This window comes from Mytilus californianus, unplaced genomic scaffold, assembly GCF_021869535.1.
Source record: "Mytilus californianus isolate M0D057914Y unplaced genomic scaffold, xbMytCali1.0.p SCAF_12, whole genome shotgun sequence".
Classification (NCBI taxonomy): domain Eukaryota; kingdom Metazoa; phylum Mollusca; class Bivalvia; order Mytilida; family Mytilidae; genus Mytilus; species Mytilus californianus.
Genome location: NW_026262604.1, coordinates 42,712,022 through 42,731,020, shown reverse-complemented (window position 1 = coordinate 42,731,020; position 18,999 = coordinate 42,712,022). Strand labels below are relative to the sequence as shown.

Sequence of the window (18,999 nt, the reverse complement as noted above, 5' to 3'; positions counted from 1 at the left end):
ACGGAGATGTCATTTAGATATCCGTGATTAAAACTGAGACAACATTACTATCCTTATCCCGAATCTTAATACTTCGGCATTGAAACGATATCCGAAAACATTCTTTCTTAAAAAATAAAATGTCATTTAGGGGATTAAAACTTAGATAACATCACTGTAATAGATGTGAATAACTACGGGTCAATAGTAAAGCAAACCCCATACGTAACTATAAAACCTAGGCCTCTGTAAGTCAAACCATTAAACTAACTTGTATATAGTACAAATGTACGATTTTGTATATTGCAAACTGTCAGTTTACTTTTAAATTACGATTAATTTTCTTTTGTGTTCTGTAAATTTAATATATACGCATTAATGCTTCATACTTTCCATTGTGATTAACATTTAAAACAATGCACGAATCGCTTAAGAATAGAAGTAGATTTTTAAAAAGAAAGAACAAAAATGGATATTTAAAATCACAGATCTATTAACTATTTCAAATGTCGTCGTTGGTAAGTATCATTTTCATTTTTTTTTTAATATTATCAGAATACGATTAATAGTTGTAAAAACGCGTTTTCGGGTAACAAAAAAAAAACATTGTTGTTTCTTTCAACAGGTCTAAACTGGTAAGAATTCCAATCCGTTCACACTGCAATTGTCTTTTGCTACAATTCACAAAATAAGAACGTCTGTAAATACTACCTTATTCTTAGTTTTGATGTTTGGGTACACCACAAACCGACGTAGGCAAAAAGAAACACAACCGTGACAATGTACCTTTAAGCATGTTAAGAGAGTATAAATTTTAAGACGTCATCTAGCATGTTAAAGCCGGCCAAAATGAAAGTCAAACATTAATACGATAGCACGGAATATATATATATATATATAAACAAGTCTAAATTGAAAACAACGTTCAAACCTATGATTGCGTTGGATAAAAACCGCAATTTTCATACGTGTGCATGCAAAACAAATTTCTTGGTAGAGGGGTCTAAATACAGCACAAACAACTTTTTCCAAAAGACCAAAAAAGTGAAAAAGTATATTTTAACAAAACGCATTTGACTAGCAGGTCGAACAACTGATGTTCTTAAACCCTGCTGACTGCCATTGGCGATTGCCAAATAAACGGATCACCAGATGTAACAAAATGGATCTTATAATAATTTATTTCCAAACAGAAAACAATAAACTTGCGGAAAAGATGGTATATCTCAAACATGAGGTGCAAAAATTTGTACACCATATCCGGATTTCGACAATTAATGTCTCTTCAGTGATGTTAGGAATCGAAACGGTATTTGGAAGGCCATATAATTTACCTCAATTTAGGATAGACTCTTGAATTTTGAAAGAGTCGAAATAGGATGAACGGATCATATAAACCCGAAGGCAAATATAATACAAGCCCAAACGAAAAAATATAAACAAGTCTAAATTGAAAACAACGTTCAAACCTATGATTGCGTTGGATAAAAACCGCAATTTTCATACGTGTGCATGCAAAACAAATTTCTTGGTAGAGGGGTCTAAATACAGCACAAACAACTTTTTCCAAAAGACCAAAAAAGTGAAAAAGTATATTTTAACAAAACGCATTTGACTAGCAGGTCGAACAACTGATGTTCTTAAACCCTGCTGACTGCCATTGGCGATTGCCAAATAAACGGATCACCAGTAACAAAATGGATCTTATAATAATTTATTTCCAAACAGAAAACAATAAACTTGCGGAAAAGATGGTATATCTCAAACATGAGGTGCAAAAATTTGTACACCATATCCGGATTTCGACAATTAATGTCTCTTCAGTGATGTTAGGAATCGAAACGGTATTTGGAAGGCCATAAAATTTACCTCAATTTAGGATAGACTCTTGATATATATATATAAAGATCTTCAAAGAATCATTTGTTATTTGAGAGTTAAGAGCTCTTTCTGTAGTGATTTTATTAACCTGTTTATATGAACAAATAAACAATTTCCAGCAGGTTGAGACCCTTTTTTTTTTTTATCTAACTCCATCGCATTTCTTTGCGAGTATCTGTTAAGTTGATTATTTTTTAGACAAGGTTTTCTCTCTCTCCAGAACTAGCCGTATAGACACGAATCTTTCGTCGAGGACCGTATGGTGACCTCTAGATGTACATGTCTCTTTAAGTTATTTTTGTGTTTGTTTCGTCAATATCAGATTGACTTTTGTCCTTCATATCCTTTGTTTCATATCAACCGTGGGCAATTTGTCGAAAACATAAAAAAGGTAGCACAATTCTACACACAAAAACAATCACAAGAGCCTTATGCTCTTCTATAATATCATGACGTTTACAGCAATTAATATCCTAACATTGATGATTGATTTGTGATGTTTAACGCCACTTTCAGCACTCTTAACTATATCTTGGTGGTCAGTTTTTATTGGTGGAGGAAGCCGGAGTGCCCGGTTAAAGCCACCGATCTTCGATTAAAACTGACAATTCTAGTCAATTAAGATAAGGGTGCGGGATTCGAACTCCTTACATGAGTGTTGACAGGCTAGTGATATAGTAGATGAACTACTTAAACCACTCGACCACCGAGGCCCCTGCGCTACTTTAATATTATGAAGTTTAACATTTTATTTGTTATACACTTTTCAATGGAAGTATACAGCAATAAATATCCTAACAAATGACACCTCTCTAAAAAGCATAAAGGGACATGATGGCATTGTATTACATTATTTGGTGTTTAAATACATTTTTACATAAGAGTTGACTAAGTGTAACATTATATTTAGGATAATGTTACCATGTTGGTTCACAATAATGGATCGTTAACCTAGATATACTAAACAACTAAAGAAAGGTTACACTTTTTATTATGTTCATTGCATACAAACATTTTCAATAGTTTCATAAATAGTACATGCTTAATTATGCATCTTGGTTAATGCACCATTTTGCAGAAAATTGCTTTAGACCAACACTTAAGAATGCGGCACTGTTTTACCATCAATTCCTACCACAAAGGCTCAAAAACAAAACTTGCAAATCTGCCAAAAATGGTCATACGTGCACTTTTCAAATATAGGTTATCAACTGAAAGATTATGTCAATGTGCTTCAATCCTAAGAGATAGGAAACCTCCCCCTGTATATGTTTTGAACAGCCAAGTTGTTGTTTAAGTTCACATTTTGCTACAGAAGTGCGATACAAGCGCACCGTACAAAATTCATTATTCGATAGTTGATTTCACATAGAGTATATATAGTGATACACATATCCGCCCGTCCGTCACAAGTTTTATTTCCGGATGATAATTAAAATACCGCTCGACCAACTCATAATATTTTAACACAATATGGCATACACTATATATTCGATTTTGATAGTATTGAAATTAACCGTTCAAGAGTTATGCGCCTCAGTTACAAGTCGGTTCAGAGCTCTACAGAGCTCATGTTTACCTTGTTCAATTGTACATATCATGCCCTACTCTAAATAAAATTTACTTACTTACTTACTTACTTACTTACTTACCTTAAAAGTTGGATTTTCCTCGGTTTCCGGATGATAACTAAAGTGCCGCTTTATCAAGACGTTGCGCACGATGTTGGTACGAATTCCATTTTGCAATAGATTAGCATGAAAATATATACGTAGACTGGTCAGTTCGATAAAAATATAGTGATTTCTGGTTGAATTTTTTTACATTAGACTTGAAAATAAAGAAAAAAAGGAACCGAAATTTAAAATATCAAGAATTATAACACTTAATTATCCCATTTTTACGGAAAAACGTAATGTACAACGTTACATTTTGCAAAAGATCGGAGATCCGTTTCTTTCCTACGGTATTTTTTTTCAGGACCTTTCAAACTCCAAACTCAAAGGTTAACAACCAAAATCACAGGTCATACTTTTATATAAAATATTTCATAACTGATACACTAATCTTGCTTGTCATATAATGGACTATTCAGGATATAGACAGTTTACAACCTCCAATATTGAAGCGCTGCTTACCAATATCAACGTCATTTTTGCTATGGATTTCAAGAATAAATTCAGTCACTGAATGGTTTCCCTTTGTTTAATGCACTGTACTCAGTGTTGAAGAGAACCTTGTATCTATTTAACAGATCATGTTTACATTGCTGCTTGAGAATACATTGTCCAAGTTTAGTGTCTGACAATAAATCATTAGACTTAAAATTTGGGTCACTTTAATGGATCCACTGCATTAAACAAGATAAGGGAACTTTTAGCAGTAAGTACCATGATGAACACATTAGAACAGCCAAAATATAGCCGCGGTCGATCGATTTTCCAGAGGGGCTTAAATTTCCGTTCTTGTTTTTCACGATCGGCTTTTGGTCTTAAGTCTTTTATGGGTCCGGAAGCTTCTCCAAATTGGAGCCAAGAGCGATCTTTCTGCCAATGAGACTGGAATTTTCGCACACGTTTGAACTTTCTCGCGATCATAACTTTTAGCCTTGTTTAAACTTTCAAAGCTTCATTGTTGGACTTTTAACTTTTGTTAAGCTACACCCGAAGTACATTGTAGCCAGAATTTCACCTGCCTCGCCCGTTTTTCTCCTAAAAGACGTGATGCCAAGCGAAACAAACTCGTGGTTTAGCAATGTTGACAACAACATGCGTTAAATTGGCGAACGCGGACCTCCACGAAAGCACCATAAAAATTGTCATCTGTATTAATGAACCAGCAAGTAGATCACTGAGTTAAAAATAAATTTCAGCACAAAGCTAATTTATCGTGACTCATCAAGTTATAACAAAGTGTTACATACAGAAATTCATCAGTTATATGTTTTCTGAAACTTGAAAATTAAAAGTCCGTCGGGTGCAGTTAATAACCAAATCGTAAGTCCGACCGTAAATCTTATAGGTCCCGGACCTCGGATCACCGCTAATTTGAACCCCTGATTAACGGTCTGAAAAATGTCCAAGCATATGCAAGGTAAGCATATATCGGGTTTGCGCATTTATAACGTGAAATTGGAAAAGCTGATAGGAAAAATATTTATGATATTTTGAAAGTTTTTTTTACTTTTCTCCTGGTTCATGATATTTTTTTGCCGGAAACCATGCGTATAGTTTCTATTGCAATGACTTCAAAAAGTATAGCCATCTTGTCACAACGAAAAAAACGCTGTATTTTCTTTAGATCTCTTTACAATTGAGGTTTTAACCGGCTACATATCAATTAAGCATAGTTAGATCATAGAAAATAAAACTTGGCGGTAAAATTTTTTTTCTTTTTCTTTTTAAACAATATAGTGTTTAACATTTTTTCGATAGGCAACAAGATTTTAGATCGTTTCAAAAAGTATAGCCGTTTTGTCCCAACGTTCGCAAAACGTAATTGATGTCATGCTCGGGTTTTTAATTTTATATCATAATTATTTGTTTCCAGTTTAATATTCGAATGAAAATAAAAATATAAGTTTTAATATAACCAATGTATGATAAAGGAAAAGTTTAAGTTTAAATTCAAATGTTGACCAAATGAGATTTACATAAAAAAATATCGGGATCTTAGTTTTTTTCAGCACATTCATGACATTTGTTTTATTCAAGGAAAGTTGTCTATCTGCAAGTTTTAAATCATCAAAAGCAACATACATATTTTTTTGGTTAATAAAATAAAATAGAGAAAAACCATTGCTGGCAATTATAACAAAAAAAAAAGGATATGCATAATGCCACAAAAATACGGAAATGAGAAAAACATGAATCCAAAATGTTTAACTACCTAGAAATTTTGCGATAAAGAAAACATCGGGAAATGATAAAATATAGAAAGGAAACGGAAACGGAAAGAAATGCAACAAAAGGAGTATGTATAAACATGCAATAAAAAGGGAAAATAAAGTTCAAAATCTTAATTTATATTAAAAAGAAATCTGTATAAATTCGGAAATTAATGTATGGTTCATTAATGCGAACTGCTGCCAAAAGTAAAATTATCAATTATGGCCTGGAAAGACTGACAACTCCTATAAATGAATATTCATTAAACAAAATATGTGTACGACCACTTTGAGTTTTATTTGTTAAACTATGCATTTTTAGACAAACCGAAATCGGATACCAGATTCAAAACAGTGAATTGACCTCATCAATTATAAGCTTGAACGCTTGAAACGTTCTTTGAAATCGTCGAAATCGCTTCATTATGAGGAACGTCGTGTAACGCTTAGTAGTACCAACATCGTGCGCAACGTCACAGTATTTCAAAATCAAAACACAACGTCATGGATCATAAAATGCAGGGCAAAAGCGATTTTGATGGGTTTAATACACCTTATCGCTATTTGTCCGCCATTACTGGACATCACACAAGTTCCCGTAAAATTTTGACGTCATAATAGAAAATATCTGACGCCACAATGGAAAAGTGATTGTTGTATGACGTCAAAAGTTCGAGCGGGACTGATTCTCGGGTCAAGCGGGATTAGCGATAAAGTGTATACTTACCGTTCAAGAATTATGTCTTTTATATTCCTTCTACGAATGAATAGAATACATTCAAAAAAGTTTTTATGATTGATTGATGCTTGCTTTACGTCCAGTGGTAAAAAATGTATGCATGTTCAGGACGTGAACACATTAACTTTAAATACAACAAGTTGAAATAGAACGTGTGAAAGGGATCGATCGGATGATGTACTGGTACTGGAAAATGAGGGTAAATTGGATAGGGACAGAAATGTAGCCATGCAACAGGCAATTTACTGACCCTTCAAAGGGTTGTGGCACTGTTTCTACACGAGGCATCGACATTTACGTTCCCAATGTGCACGGACATGGCTACATATTGATGTATCCCGTACAACCAATCGGACGCTTTACTTTGGCAAGGATTTAACTGCTGGTCGGAAGAAGACACATATAGTGACCATATTCCTTAGTCACCCTTTTTATGACAACGTATTCGTAGTTCACAAAGTTTTATTTCAACTTGTTTTATACATATATGGGATAAATGAAGTCAATATATCGTACCGTTCCATAAAAAAGTTGAGAATAAGTTAAACAGAATTGTTCCTCAATAAAATAATTGTATTTTAATTTTCTGTACATATTTTTCTTGCTCTTTTCATACTCGTCTACAATTGGAAAGTTCAATATATGAAATTTGTAACTTGATTTGAGTTTAGTTCATTAAATATGACATTCACACTGTTATCTTTACTGAAAAATAGTAAAGTTTTTGCTTTTTCTTCCAGCTATATGTTTTCAGATGATCTTTAACTTCTTTGTACCATGTAACCATACTACCTCACCTAAATGGATGATTATGATGACGAAGACTACAACAAAACGCCGACGCCACAGAACGGAGGACTGAATTTTTTCAGTAGGAACAGTAGCCGCGCTTCGAGTTCAACTCCCGTGAATAATCTTTTTAGTAAGACAGCACGTGAGCGTACTGACGCTTCTTCTGCATCTTCACGTGCATCTGGAAAAGTTGGTTTTCAAGCGAACGTACCACCACGAGGGACAAACGCACGAGCTACACCAATCAATTCGGTAAGACGATCTGTTAGTCTGCGTACAGGAAGCTCAGCCTCGAAAACATTGCCCGAAAGAAAAGCAAGCGGACGAAATAGTGTGATTGCTAAAACCACGGACGATATCAAGAAAAAAAGCACAAACGGAAGAAACAGTGTGTCAAATAAATTGGAATCTGATAATTCAAAACTTGTTCTCGATTCAAACGCTATAAAATCATTGTTTTGTGAACCTTGCCAACAACAGTGTGTAGACGTTAAGGCAGAATCCTATTGTAAAAACTGTGAGGAAGCATTATGTGATAGCTGTGCAGGAACGCATAGAAATTCTAAAATAACACGTGATCACGCCGTTTTATTGCTAGACGATATGTCCAACCCAAGACCAAAAGTTAAAGATGACCAGTACCCGTCAAAACCAGGAAAGCCTGAGAAGGTTGCTATTGAATCCACTACATGTACTATAAGCTGGGAGCCGTCTACAGGTCCTGTTGACTGTTATGAAGTTAGATATAAGGTAAAAACGTCTAAAACATGGTCCAAAGTGCAGACCGAAGGCCCACAGTGCATATTTACTGTTCAAAACTTAAAGGGAAGGACGGCTTACAATTTCCAGGTCCGTGGAATTTCCGGTTCGATTGAAGGACCGTTCAGTTATGTCAGTGAGCCATATGAAACCAAGGTTTCGTTGGCATGGAGATTGATGCAGACAGCAAGGAAAGTAGAGGACGGGAGTCCTGCTAAGTATAAACTAGAATTAGACGAAAAACTATCAGCCAGAAACGAAAAGGCAAAGACAAGAAAATGTGTACTTGGTGAGTTATACAACCGTTCTGAAGTACTGTAAACAGGTAAATTTTCTCGGCAGTTTTATTTTCGTTGTTTTATGGTACTTGAAACGCGAAAATAAAACAACCGCAAATATTTCAAGGAAAACCGATTCCGATGATAAGCCGAAGACCATACATGGACGTATATAAATAGGCCATGTACAGGACCACTGCATCACACCGTTTTACACGCTAAAGATCTATACCAAATATAATGGAAGATTCGAACACAGAAACAAATTTACCATATAGTTTCATTAATTTCAATCATCTCCCATAAAGACCATATAAGCAAACCCGGGGAAGGAATCATCATTCTCGTTTTAATTATTTTATTGCAATTATCATAATAACCTTTTTCCCCCACAGGAGTATAAGAGGTTAGGGACATTCTGTGGGTTTCTGTTTTTAAACATTGTTATGGTCCTGTTTTCTATTACTTTAAATTAGTTTTAAATTACTTCTAAAGAGGAGGTATTGCATTACCGGAGATCTTTCATAAAATTTCCATCTTTTTTAGTACTTTTGATCCCATAGGCCGTACATAGTATAAGGAAACCAAACTAGTGTTAGGTTATTGAATAAATGTGTAGGTTCTTTGTATTTCTTACATACCAAATGTGTAGAATGGTATAAGCTGTTTCTTTGTAAAAATAAGAAGATGTGGTATAATCGCCAATGAGACAACTATCATCCAGAGCCGAACTGACGTGGGTTTAAGTAACTATATGTCACTGTACGGCCTTCAATAATGAGCAAAACCAAAACCTTAATAGTAATTTATGAAAGGATCCAACTTAAGAGTACTGAGAAGAAAGTGGTTCAGATATGTCGTTAATGTGTATGGAGTAGATGTTCTATTCTGAAAGTGATTTTCTTTTGACGGACTATTATGGTATCGGACTGATGAGGTGTCGGACAAATGAGATGTCGGAATATGGGGGTTCGAAATAGTAGCAAATCGAATTCAATGCGATTAAAGTGCCAAAAAGCGACAAAAATAACCAAATGACACAATTCAGAAGGCATCAACATACAATCAATATATATCAAGCTAAAAAGTTAAGATAAACTTTAACAGAAACCATCAATTATCTGCTTGATTTACACCAAGTAAAACTGCATTAAAAACGACACCGTCCAAATTCCAGTTTTCTCAATATAAAATTTATATAATCATAAATTTTGATAGACTCTGTGTTTTCGTTAGATGTTTTCGGCGTTTTATCGATCTGATGAGCTAAGCCCTTTTCAACTGATTGCCATAGTTTGTTCTTATGTTGCAATGTTACACCTCTGTCCCAGAATAGGGGAGGGGGGGGGGGGGGGGGGCACCAGCAAACTAGATAGTTTGAAGGATAGTTGTCTCGTTGGCAATCTCACATCTCCTTATTCTTATACTAACAGAACTTGTAAACTTATAATCTATCAAGATGTATGAAATAAATCAAGAACAGAAGCCAAACATTGACTGCTTTGTTTGGCGGATCCAGGAGTTTTGAAAGTGGAGGCGTAATTCCAGAAAATGGTATATATAAGCCGAGCAGACTTGAGAAAATTTATTTTTGACGATTGTATTCTAACAATTATATATTCCCCCAATTATCAAAGGGGTAGTACGCCCTCTACGCTCCACCTGAATCCGCCACTGATAACGTTAACATCCGAGTGACAAATCTACACAAAGATCGATCCTTAAACCACAACAAGACATTTAACATTGATGTGATTGTATATTTTAGGTAACAAACGCCTCGGTGTAACGGTAGGAGAAAAGACTATCATGATGGTGGGCGCCACTGGAGCAGGAAAGACAACTCTTGTCGATGGCATGATTAATTTTATCACTGATGTCGCTTTAGATGATGACTTCCGGTTTACCATGATAGATTTGACGTCAGAAGAGAAGAACAAAGAAAGTAATCAGGTAAAGTTATAAAAAGAATAAAAATGTTTATTTAATTATATTTCCTGAAATCCTTTTTCTCGTATCCTATACACTACTAGTCTAGTCTATCTCTGGTCATACTCATGCGTATTCATTAGCGCAGTTTTCACAAACCCAAAATAAACAGCAGTAAAATTAAGAATGGAAAGGGGGAATGTGTCAAAGAGACAACAACCCGTCCAAAAAGCAGAATACAGCCGAAGGCCACCAATGGGTCTTCAACACAGCGAGAAAATCCCGCACCCGGTGCTTCAGCTTCAGTGTATAACAAAGATAACAGGTTTGCATATTTTGCAAATATTTTCAAGCATTCAATAGTAAAGTGCCTAATTTTAAGAGTTGTTAACTTGCCGCGTTCTTATTATATAGTATTCTTATCTTCTTAGTCTTTAATTAATGGTTATCTATATTACTTTACGTTTTTGTTGTTGTATAGGTTTTTTTGTAAGTTTGATATATGGTTTAACATTACTGCAATATTCGCATATTTTAGGCTATATCCCAGACGGAGTGGATAACATGTTACCAGATCTGTCACCAGGAAGGATGTAAGGTACCTTTCAACGTCAACATTATCGACACGCCTGGATTTGGTGACACACGGGGTATAAAGAGAGACGAGGCTATCGTTGAACAGATCCGTAGTTTCTTTACAACCCCTGGAGAGATTGGAATCCAAACATTGGACGCGGTTTGTTTTGTAGTCCAGTCACCTTTAGCTAGACTTTCGCCGTCACAACGTTATATATTTCACTCAATTTTATCGATTTTTGGTAAAGATATTGTAGATAATATCTACGTTCTTATAACATTTGCAGACGGAAACATCCCGCCAGTGCTCGCGTCGCTGAAGGAAGCGGAAGTACCGTTTAAAGAACATTTCTCTTTTAATAACTCTGCTTTGTTTGTAGATCCTACCAAGAATAAAACCGCGCCAATGTTCTGGGAAATGGGACAAGAAAGTTTTGAAATTTTTTTCCGAAACTTACAAACTGTTCAGACAAAAAGTCTACAACTGACGGCAGAAGTCCTTGTCGAAAGACGACAAATTGAGCTGAATATAAAAAGTTTGCAAGAAGAAATTAAAGTTGGTCTTCATACATTACACAGAGTAGAGATAGAAAAGAAGATTATAAAAGATCACGAAAAAGATATTAACGCGAACAAGAATTTTATATTTACTGTTCCTCAAGAATACTTTGTCAAGGTTATGTTACCACCAGGCCAACATACCACGACATGCCTTCGATGCAATCGAACATGCCATGACGACTGCACGTACCTTGATAACGACGAAAAACACAAATGTTTCGTTTTCAACAAACGTGGTTTCTGCACTATTTGTATCGAGCATTGTTACTGGCGTGAACACGTCAACTGCAATTATATTTATCAAATGAGAGTACGTCACGTGACTGGTGAGTTAAAGGAACTGCGACAAAAGTACCAAATTGCATCGAATGAAAAAGAGAAACACGAAAAGTTTGTCAAAGCTGTAACCGTCGAGCTGAATAAGCAAGCAAATGAAGTTTGGAATAAAATGAAAACGGTGCGAAAAAGTCTTCAGCGCCTTTCTGAAATTGCTCTCCGTCCTAATCCCCTTACCGACGTCGAGTATGTTAAGCTTCTGATAGAAAACGAGAAGAGGGAAGCAAAACCTGGCTGGCAAACACGAGTACAAATGCTGGAAGAATTGAAACAGCGAGCGCAAATTATTACTGAAATGCCGGAAAAGAAAAGTCAGCTATGGGAAACTGTTAAAGCAAAAGACTAGAGTATTGTTTGGAACGCACTCATAGAAACATATATGTCCTTTTTGTACACAAGTTTTGCTGTATCACATACTATTTTTTTGTATTTAAAAAAAAGAAAAAATATTAGTAGTAATTAATTTATTTTATATGTTTTAAATGAATATCTACTACATTGTAATTATAGATTTTTTTATGGCAAAATCAATATCAATTACGTTATACTTATGAAATGTGTGATGTCAAGTCTCAGTGTCAAGTACATAAAAATTGTGTAAAAGCATATAAGAGAGTCTGGTTTTGGGTTAACAGTGTACTGAATAATGGGGATACATGCTGAACAAAGGTTAAAATAATTACGTACAGAGAAAAGAAGGCCCCTCAAAATCATATAGAGAATAATGGGGAGATAAAAAATAAAGAATACAGAAATGATGATCTCCTCCCAACATCCAGACCCTATTATAATATTGTGTATGTTTTATACCAGTATTATTAAAGTTGATATGTTAAGGGTTTGCTATTCTCATTGATTATGTAATGATGTTTAAACTTACATAGCAGAAGATACTTACCCTTCAACGTACCCGGTCTCCCTTCTCTTAGTACTCATGTGATTCCCTCTCTTTGTGTTTTTTAAGCTTGTTTTTTTATCTCTTATTTGTCTCTAGTTACATAAAATGTACCCGCATAGTACTCTCTGTTAGTGTTTTTTTTAAACTTTCTTTATCTACTACTGACATACCTAAATGCTGCACTTATCCCCCTCCCCTCCCCGCACACAACCACACACACAACAAAAATGCTACCAGTATATATGTCAACAGGAAAAAATAGCTATGCAATCTTTACATAAATGGTATAAGAACTCGTATTCAGTTAAATTAAAGACATAAAAAACGTCCATTTAAAACTTCAGAAATCATATTTTTCTAAAATAAACCCAGTTTTTCTTTATCTCATTTCATAGACTAGACTCGAAATCTTTAAGAACAAAATAAGTTTTATTGCAATAAAGAAGATTAAATTAAGTACAACGTCTTGTTAAACTGAGCCAAATGTCTTATACTGAATTATCCCCGAAATCTGCACATAGTAATGAATTCTACAAAAGACTAAATCAGCGATTAAAGATTAAGACGAATAAAGGAAAATAGTTAATCATTGTTTTTTTGTCAGTAAGTCGGGTATTACGTATCTTTTATTTACAAAACAAGGTTATCCTATATGTCTCCTTCACCTAGGGTTTGTTCTACTAATACGTCTTACAAATGTAGGTAACTTCCTAAACATGTATATATATATACTCTTTTTTCTTTACGTCTCTCACAAACATATTTACAAAATTAATATGAACATCAAAGTTGCCATTTGCGTTTTTGCTTGTCTGTTTGGTAAGTAAAACTGTTAATATTTTTTTCTGTAAAGATTTGCGGAAAATTGTATCCCATTTTACTAAAGTGGGGTATTCTTTTCTCGTGTGTTTAGATGTAACAGTGCCCAAAGACTCGATTATAAGGTGGAACTTAACTCATTAATCTAGATATAAAAGTTAGTAATCACTATCCAGTTAAATTATAGAATAGTTTAAGTCCATCAAACAAAATCACATTTTACATTTTTCACATACAAGTACATTGATGATGTTCCAATTTAAATAAAAACCGATCTCTCGTCGCTCCCGTTTTCTGATATGTCGCGTGGGAGCTCATAAAACGGGAGCGATGAGAGATCGGTTTTTAATTAGATTGATGATCTTCTTTTATTATTTATCGATTTTTATCTGATTAGGTCCCATCAATGTATCCTCCGGAACTAGAAAGAAACGACAGATACAGCTTTCACCGCCTCATTTCTATACATTTACCTCGAATTTGACAACAAAGGTCATCTCAGTACCAGAATCTATGACAAACGAGACGATTCCAGTTATGAAATTACAAAGTTTCCTCACCTTAACAGCAGTATACAACTTCACTCACGTATGGAGTTTACATTTTTCAACTCATACGACATTCAAGAGCTAGCAGCTACTACTCATACTTCGTAAAATGTCATCTGTGTCCGAGCAAAAAAATAATAAACCAGGGTTTTGTCAAAGAACTTCTAGTACTTAAAAAAAAAATCATCGGAAAGTATCAAGATCTGCTAAAATAAAAAATCAGTGTCTACTTCAAAAATAATACAACATGGTCTTACATTATAGATACTCGGTGCTTAAATTGAGCATATCTCTATTTTCGGTTAGTTTTCCCGTTATTTGACTGCGTTATACTATAGTATACTGTTTCTTTTAGTCGTATGACTTTTGAAGTGACTCGGTATTTATGCATCCCATCATTGGGTTTTTGACTTTAAAACTGAGAATGGAAATGGGGAATGTGTCAAAGAGACAACAACCCGACCATAGAGCTGACAACAGCCGAAAGCCATCAATGGGTCTTCAATGCAGCGAGAAACTCCCGCACCCGGAGGCGTCCTTCAGCTGGCCCCTAAACAAATATGTATACTAGTTCAGTCATAATGGACGTCATACTAAACTCCAAATTAAACACAAGAAACTAAAATTAAAAATGATACAAGACTAACAAAGGTCAGAGGTTCCTGACTTGGGACAGGCGCAAAAATGCGGCGGTGTTAGTTGCATGTTTCTCGTGCAGGTGGGTCCTTATGTGTGATTCGGACACAAGAGGGTTTTTACAGTGTTCTTTCTATTTTTTCCAACCAATTTTTTTTTTTAATTTATCGAGACGTATAAAAGTCAAAAACGTTTTTATCGGCGTCTTTGTCAATATACTATCAACGGTACATACTTTTTTGTTTGTGTATTTTTCCAATTTACTATGATCTTCTACAACACTTATTGATGACGTCTGTGTTAGATTCATATGTATGCCTGTTTTCATTTTTATAGACAGTTTTGACAGCTGGATCCCAATTGCTGTGAGATTGACCTAATATGTCTGTTTTGGTTGCTCACTAATTTTATTCGTTATAATGGAGTTATAAAAAAACTGTCATGGAAGTGGGAGGTTTAGCTAGATTTAGAACCAGTTTTAACTCACCATTTTCATCGGTAAATGTATGTACCAAGTCAGGAAAATGGCATTTTATTTCATGTGTTCCATTGATTGATAGCGTTTGATGTTATCAGTTTCTATGGGCTTCCTGTTTTTGAATTTGCCTAGGAGTTCGGTGTTTTTGTTATGTTTTTTGAATTATAAAATTGCGTTGTTAAAAGGATAGTATATTTAATACTTAAAAAAAAATGTGTATACAGTGGTATCAATATGCTATTTAAATGATTAATCTTTCCTCGAAAAAATGCAAACGAATATCACACAATGACAAAAACACCAATTGATATTCAAATGGAATATATTAAAAACAAAAATATGCAATCATAGGACTCCATGCGCCGCTCACACTTTCATATTTCTACATTGATTAAATCGCAATATATGGATTACAGCAAAATGACTTGAGTGTGTAGGTAAAGGTAATTACTAATATCTTTTAATAGCTTGCTTACTAGCTAAACTAAAAAATCATTATTAGTTTGGGTATACTACCCTCCTTTCGGAGTAGTCTAGTCCTACATACAGATATATTGGTTATCTGTCGGACTAGTCTACTCTTAAAGGAGGGTAGTTTACCTAACGTAACTTCACGGTTCAGCTAGCAAGCAAGCTAGCCAAAGATATTACCTTTACCTACACACTCAGGTCATTTTGCTGTAAATCCCGAATATTGCATGTATACTGACGGACTTTATAAACGAAACACAAAATTAATCTTGTTTATTCCCATTGTATGAGTAGACATTTAGACATGTTTGCATCTATATTATAGAAATATTTTATTCAAGCTTTTGTCATTGGGGAGAACTGTCAGCATGTAAGCGATTGTGCACTTACCCGTTGTGGGAGTGGTCAAACTGCTAACTGTTCTAATGGCATGTGCATTTGTGTGATATTGACTGGCATTGGTAAGTTTTTAAACAACACTTACAGCAACAATGATCTGATAATATGAAATATATGACGCTTTGTTCAACATGTTAAAATAGGCGATTTTTGCAAAAAAATTAAGTCTGCAGCAAATACTGACTGTCCATCTTAAATTATCGTATTAAACTAACTTCAGTTTTTAATTGGCGAAGAGGTTTGCCCGACTATGAGAAAAATATTACTCACATGATGCACTAACACTAGTGCGTTTGATGGAAGTTGAGTGGCATGCAAAAATACCTCAAAAAGTTCTACGACACCAAAAAACCCATAACACATTAATTGATTGATTGTTTTTGTTAAAAACCACTTATATATACACATCATAATCACACTGACGAAGGATATCTATTATCCAAAATATTTTTAGATGATTACATTTAATGTTCCTTTTCATATCGGATGTGACCTTAAGAGGTCATACGGGTGTTATGTTGCCGCATATATCAGTAACAAATCATGAATACTGAAAATTTGTGTTAACGCTTGCAAACGGTCTATGTCTACAGAAATTATTTGGTCTGCTCCCTAAATAAACATATAAAGGGGGCGGTCGTGAATAATTAAAAAGATATAATATATATATATCTTAAAGTTAGAACCTTCCTACGACCACCATAAGACACCTAAATAGGTGTCCTTAACTGAGAATGATTCTGACCATGACATCTCTAAGTTGCGAAATGTTAAATAAACCAACTAAGGACAAAGATCTGCATAAGATGATCTTAGCAGATGACCTAGTCATAAGAGCGCTTCGATAAACACGCTCCATGAGTAAAAAACAAGCATATCTGAAAATCCCAAGTTTTACAAGCCGGTAATTAACCTGTTACGATAATTCATGTCAACACAGAAGTGCTAAATACTGGGCTGGTACCAGCATGTGTGTTATTGAGAATTTTACAACACGCAAAACAAGTCAATAACAAGAAACATCAAAAACCCAATAATAGTTTCAATCTTGCTAATAGACATTTAAAAAAAATAATAACGTGTTTCATCATAACTGTTCTTTTGTAGCCTGTACAGGTGTCAGTGAATGTCATGGTCCATGTCATAGTTACAGGGCACACTGTGTTGATGGACAGTGCGTTTGTGTTAATATTTTCCCATTCGGAATACATAAGAAAAAAAGAGAAGAGTCTCACTAGATCAATGTTACATGAGTTGTCAAACATTAAAATATCACATTTCTTATATAATATAATATTGACTTAAGATATTCTACTGTATTTCTTTTTTTTCACTTGAATTTATCATTGTATAAGTAAAATCAAAATGAAAAAAAAAATAAAGAAAATTATTATTTAGTGTTTGTTTTATTATATTTCCATTAAAAATATGACCTTTTTATAAGTCTTATTCATAATATGGTGGGCGACGTACATTTGCGCAAATTTGCATTTTAACAAGATTTTTTTCAGAATTCATGATATCAAGGATTTATAAAGTTACTATGTAAATCATTGATAACGTTTATAAAATATACTTCCATCATTTGTGAATAATGAAGTAGTTATATAATAGGCAAATTTTGCGCAAGCATGTAAAGTTTTCCCGCAAACGTAAACCAAATTCGCGTCGAATGCAGGCAATATTCAAAAGAAAAAAAAATATTGTTGAGCATTTCCTGCAAAGCATTATTCTAAATGAAGTGGTGCGATGTGAACTGATTTATACAAATAAAATTTGGTCGGTTTTGAAGAATCGAAATGATTTAATGTTTTTCTCATTGTTATATGTTAACAATGTTGAATTGTTCAGCTTATACAGAGATGTTGGCGCGGAATCAAGGTCATAAATATTAAACTTCGCATATACCGAGTTCATATTAGCATGATGCTAAAATGAATTTAGCTTATGCTAAAATGATTTTAGCTGATGCTAAAATGAATTTAGCTTATGCTAAAATGATTTTAGCTTATGCTAAAATTAATTTAGCTTATAACGAATTATAATTTAGTATATGATTAAATAATTGTGCTTTCCAATGAAAAGCTTACTTTCTTAACTAGTTGGTTGGACAGTTGCTGCATGCGGTCTTTACTAATACTAAACATATAGCAACTAAATTTAGAATTTTCCATGCTTATTTACAATGTATAACAGAGAACATCGCATAGACCATCATTCTTATATAGATATAAGAAGATGTGGTATGAGTGCCAATGAGACAACTCTCCATCCAAGTCAAAATTTATAAAAGTAAACCATTAAAGGTCACAGTACGGTCTTCAACACGGAGCCTAGGCTCACACCGAACAGTAAGCTATAAAGGGCCCCAAAAAATTACTAGTGTAAAACCATTCAAACGGGAAAACCAACGGTCTAATCTATATAAAAAACGAGAAACGAGAAACACTTATAAACCACATCAACAAACGACAACTACTGAACATCAGATTCCTGACTTATATTCATTTTCTAACGACGTGTAATTGAATTGGATCTAGGATTGGCTACGTTTACTGAAAGTTATTAAAAATCCGCAGTGAATGTAAACATATTTAAGGAGCTACCTTTCATTATGATGGGAGATGGCTAAGACCTCAATATTGAACAAAAAAAATGGCAGGACTCAAAACCTGAGAAAATAAAAAAAAGCAGATTATTCTCTGAAACAAACGGCGCGAGACAGCGCGTAAAAAAAAGAAGCAAAACACATATTTTGTGGTAAAAAAATAGTGAAAAGAAAATCCTTCCTACTCCCATAGAAATCATACGGTTGCTCCCTTATGTAACCAGTGCGATCGTATATGTAATTACAAGAATGTTCCATTTTTCTGCACATGCCAAGATACAATATAGTTTTGACATAAAATGACTGTCACTTTATTCAAACTTAAAGCAAAATACGTATGAATACTTTGAATTTATGTCTGGATGAATATTTGATGGTGAAGATTAAACATATTAACTGCAAGAAAATTTCGACAAAAGCTGCCCA

General features: G+C 34.3%; 1 protein-coding gene and 1 long non-coding RNA gene across 2 annotated transcripts; both read left to right on the top strand.

Annotated features, from left to right (window-relative positions):
- The first annotated feature begins 378 nt into the window (after positions 1-378).
- On the top strand, positions 379-13,071 carry LOC127721823 (uncharacterized). The gene is made up of 4 exons (XM_052228630.1): positions 379-497; positions 7,226-8,325; positions 10,083-10,267; positions 10,782-13,071. The coding sequence occupies exons 2-4, from the start codon at positions 7,287-7,289 to the stop codon at positions 12,060-12,062; spliced, it is 2,505 nt and encodes an 834-aa protein (XP_052084590.1). The 5' UTR covers positions 379-497; positions 7,226-7,286; the 3' UTR covers positions 12,063-13,071.
- Positions 13,072-13,376: 305 nt separating this feature from the next.
- Positions 13,377-17,362, top strand: LOC127721841 (uncharacterized). Its single transcript, XR_007991487.1, has 3 exons — positions 13,377-13,433; positions 15,908-16,027; positions 17,073-17,362. It is a non-coding gene; the product is annotated as an uncharacterized LOC127721841 (long non-coding RNA).
- Positions 17,363-18,999: the final 1,637 nt, after the last annotated feature.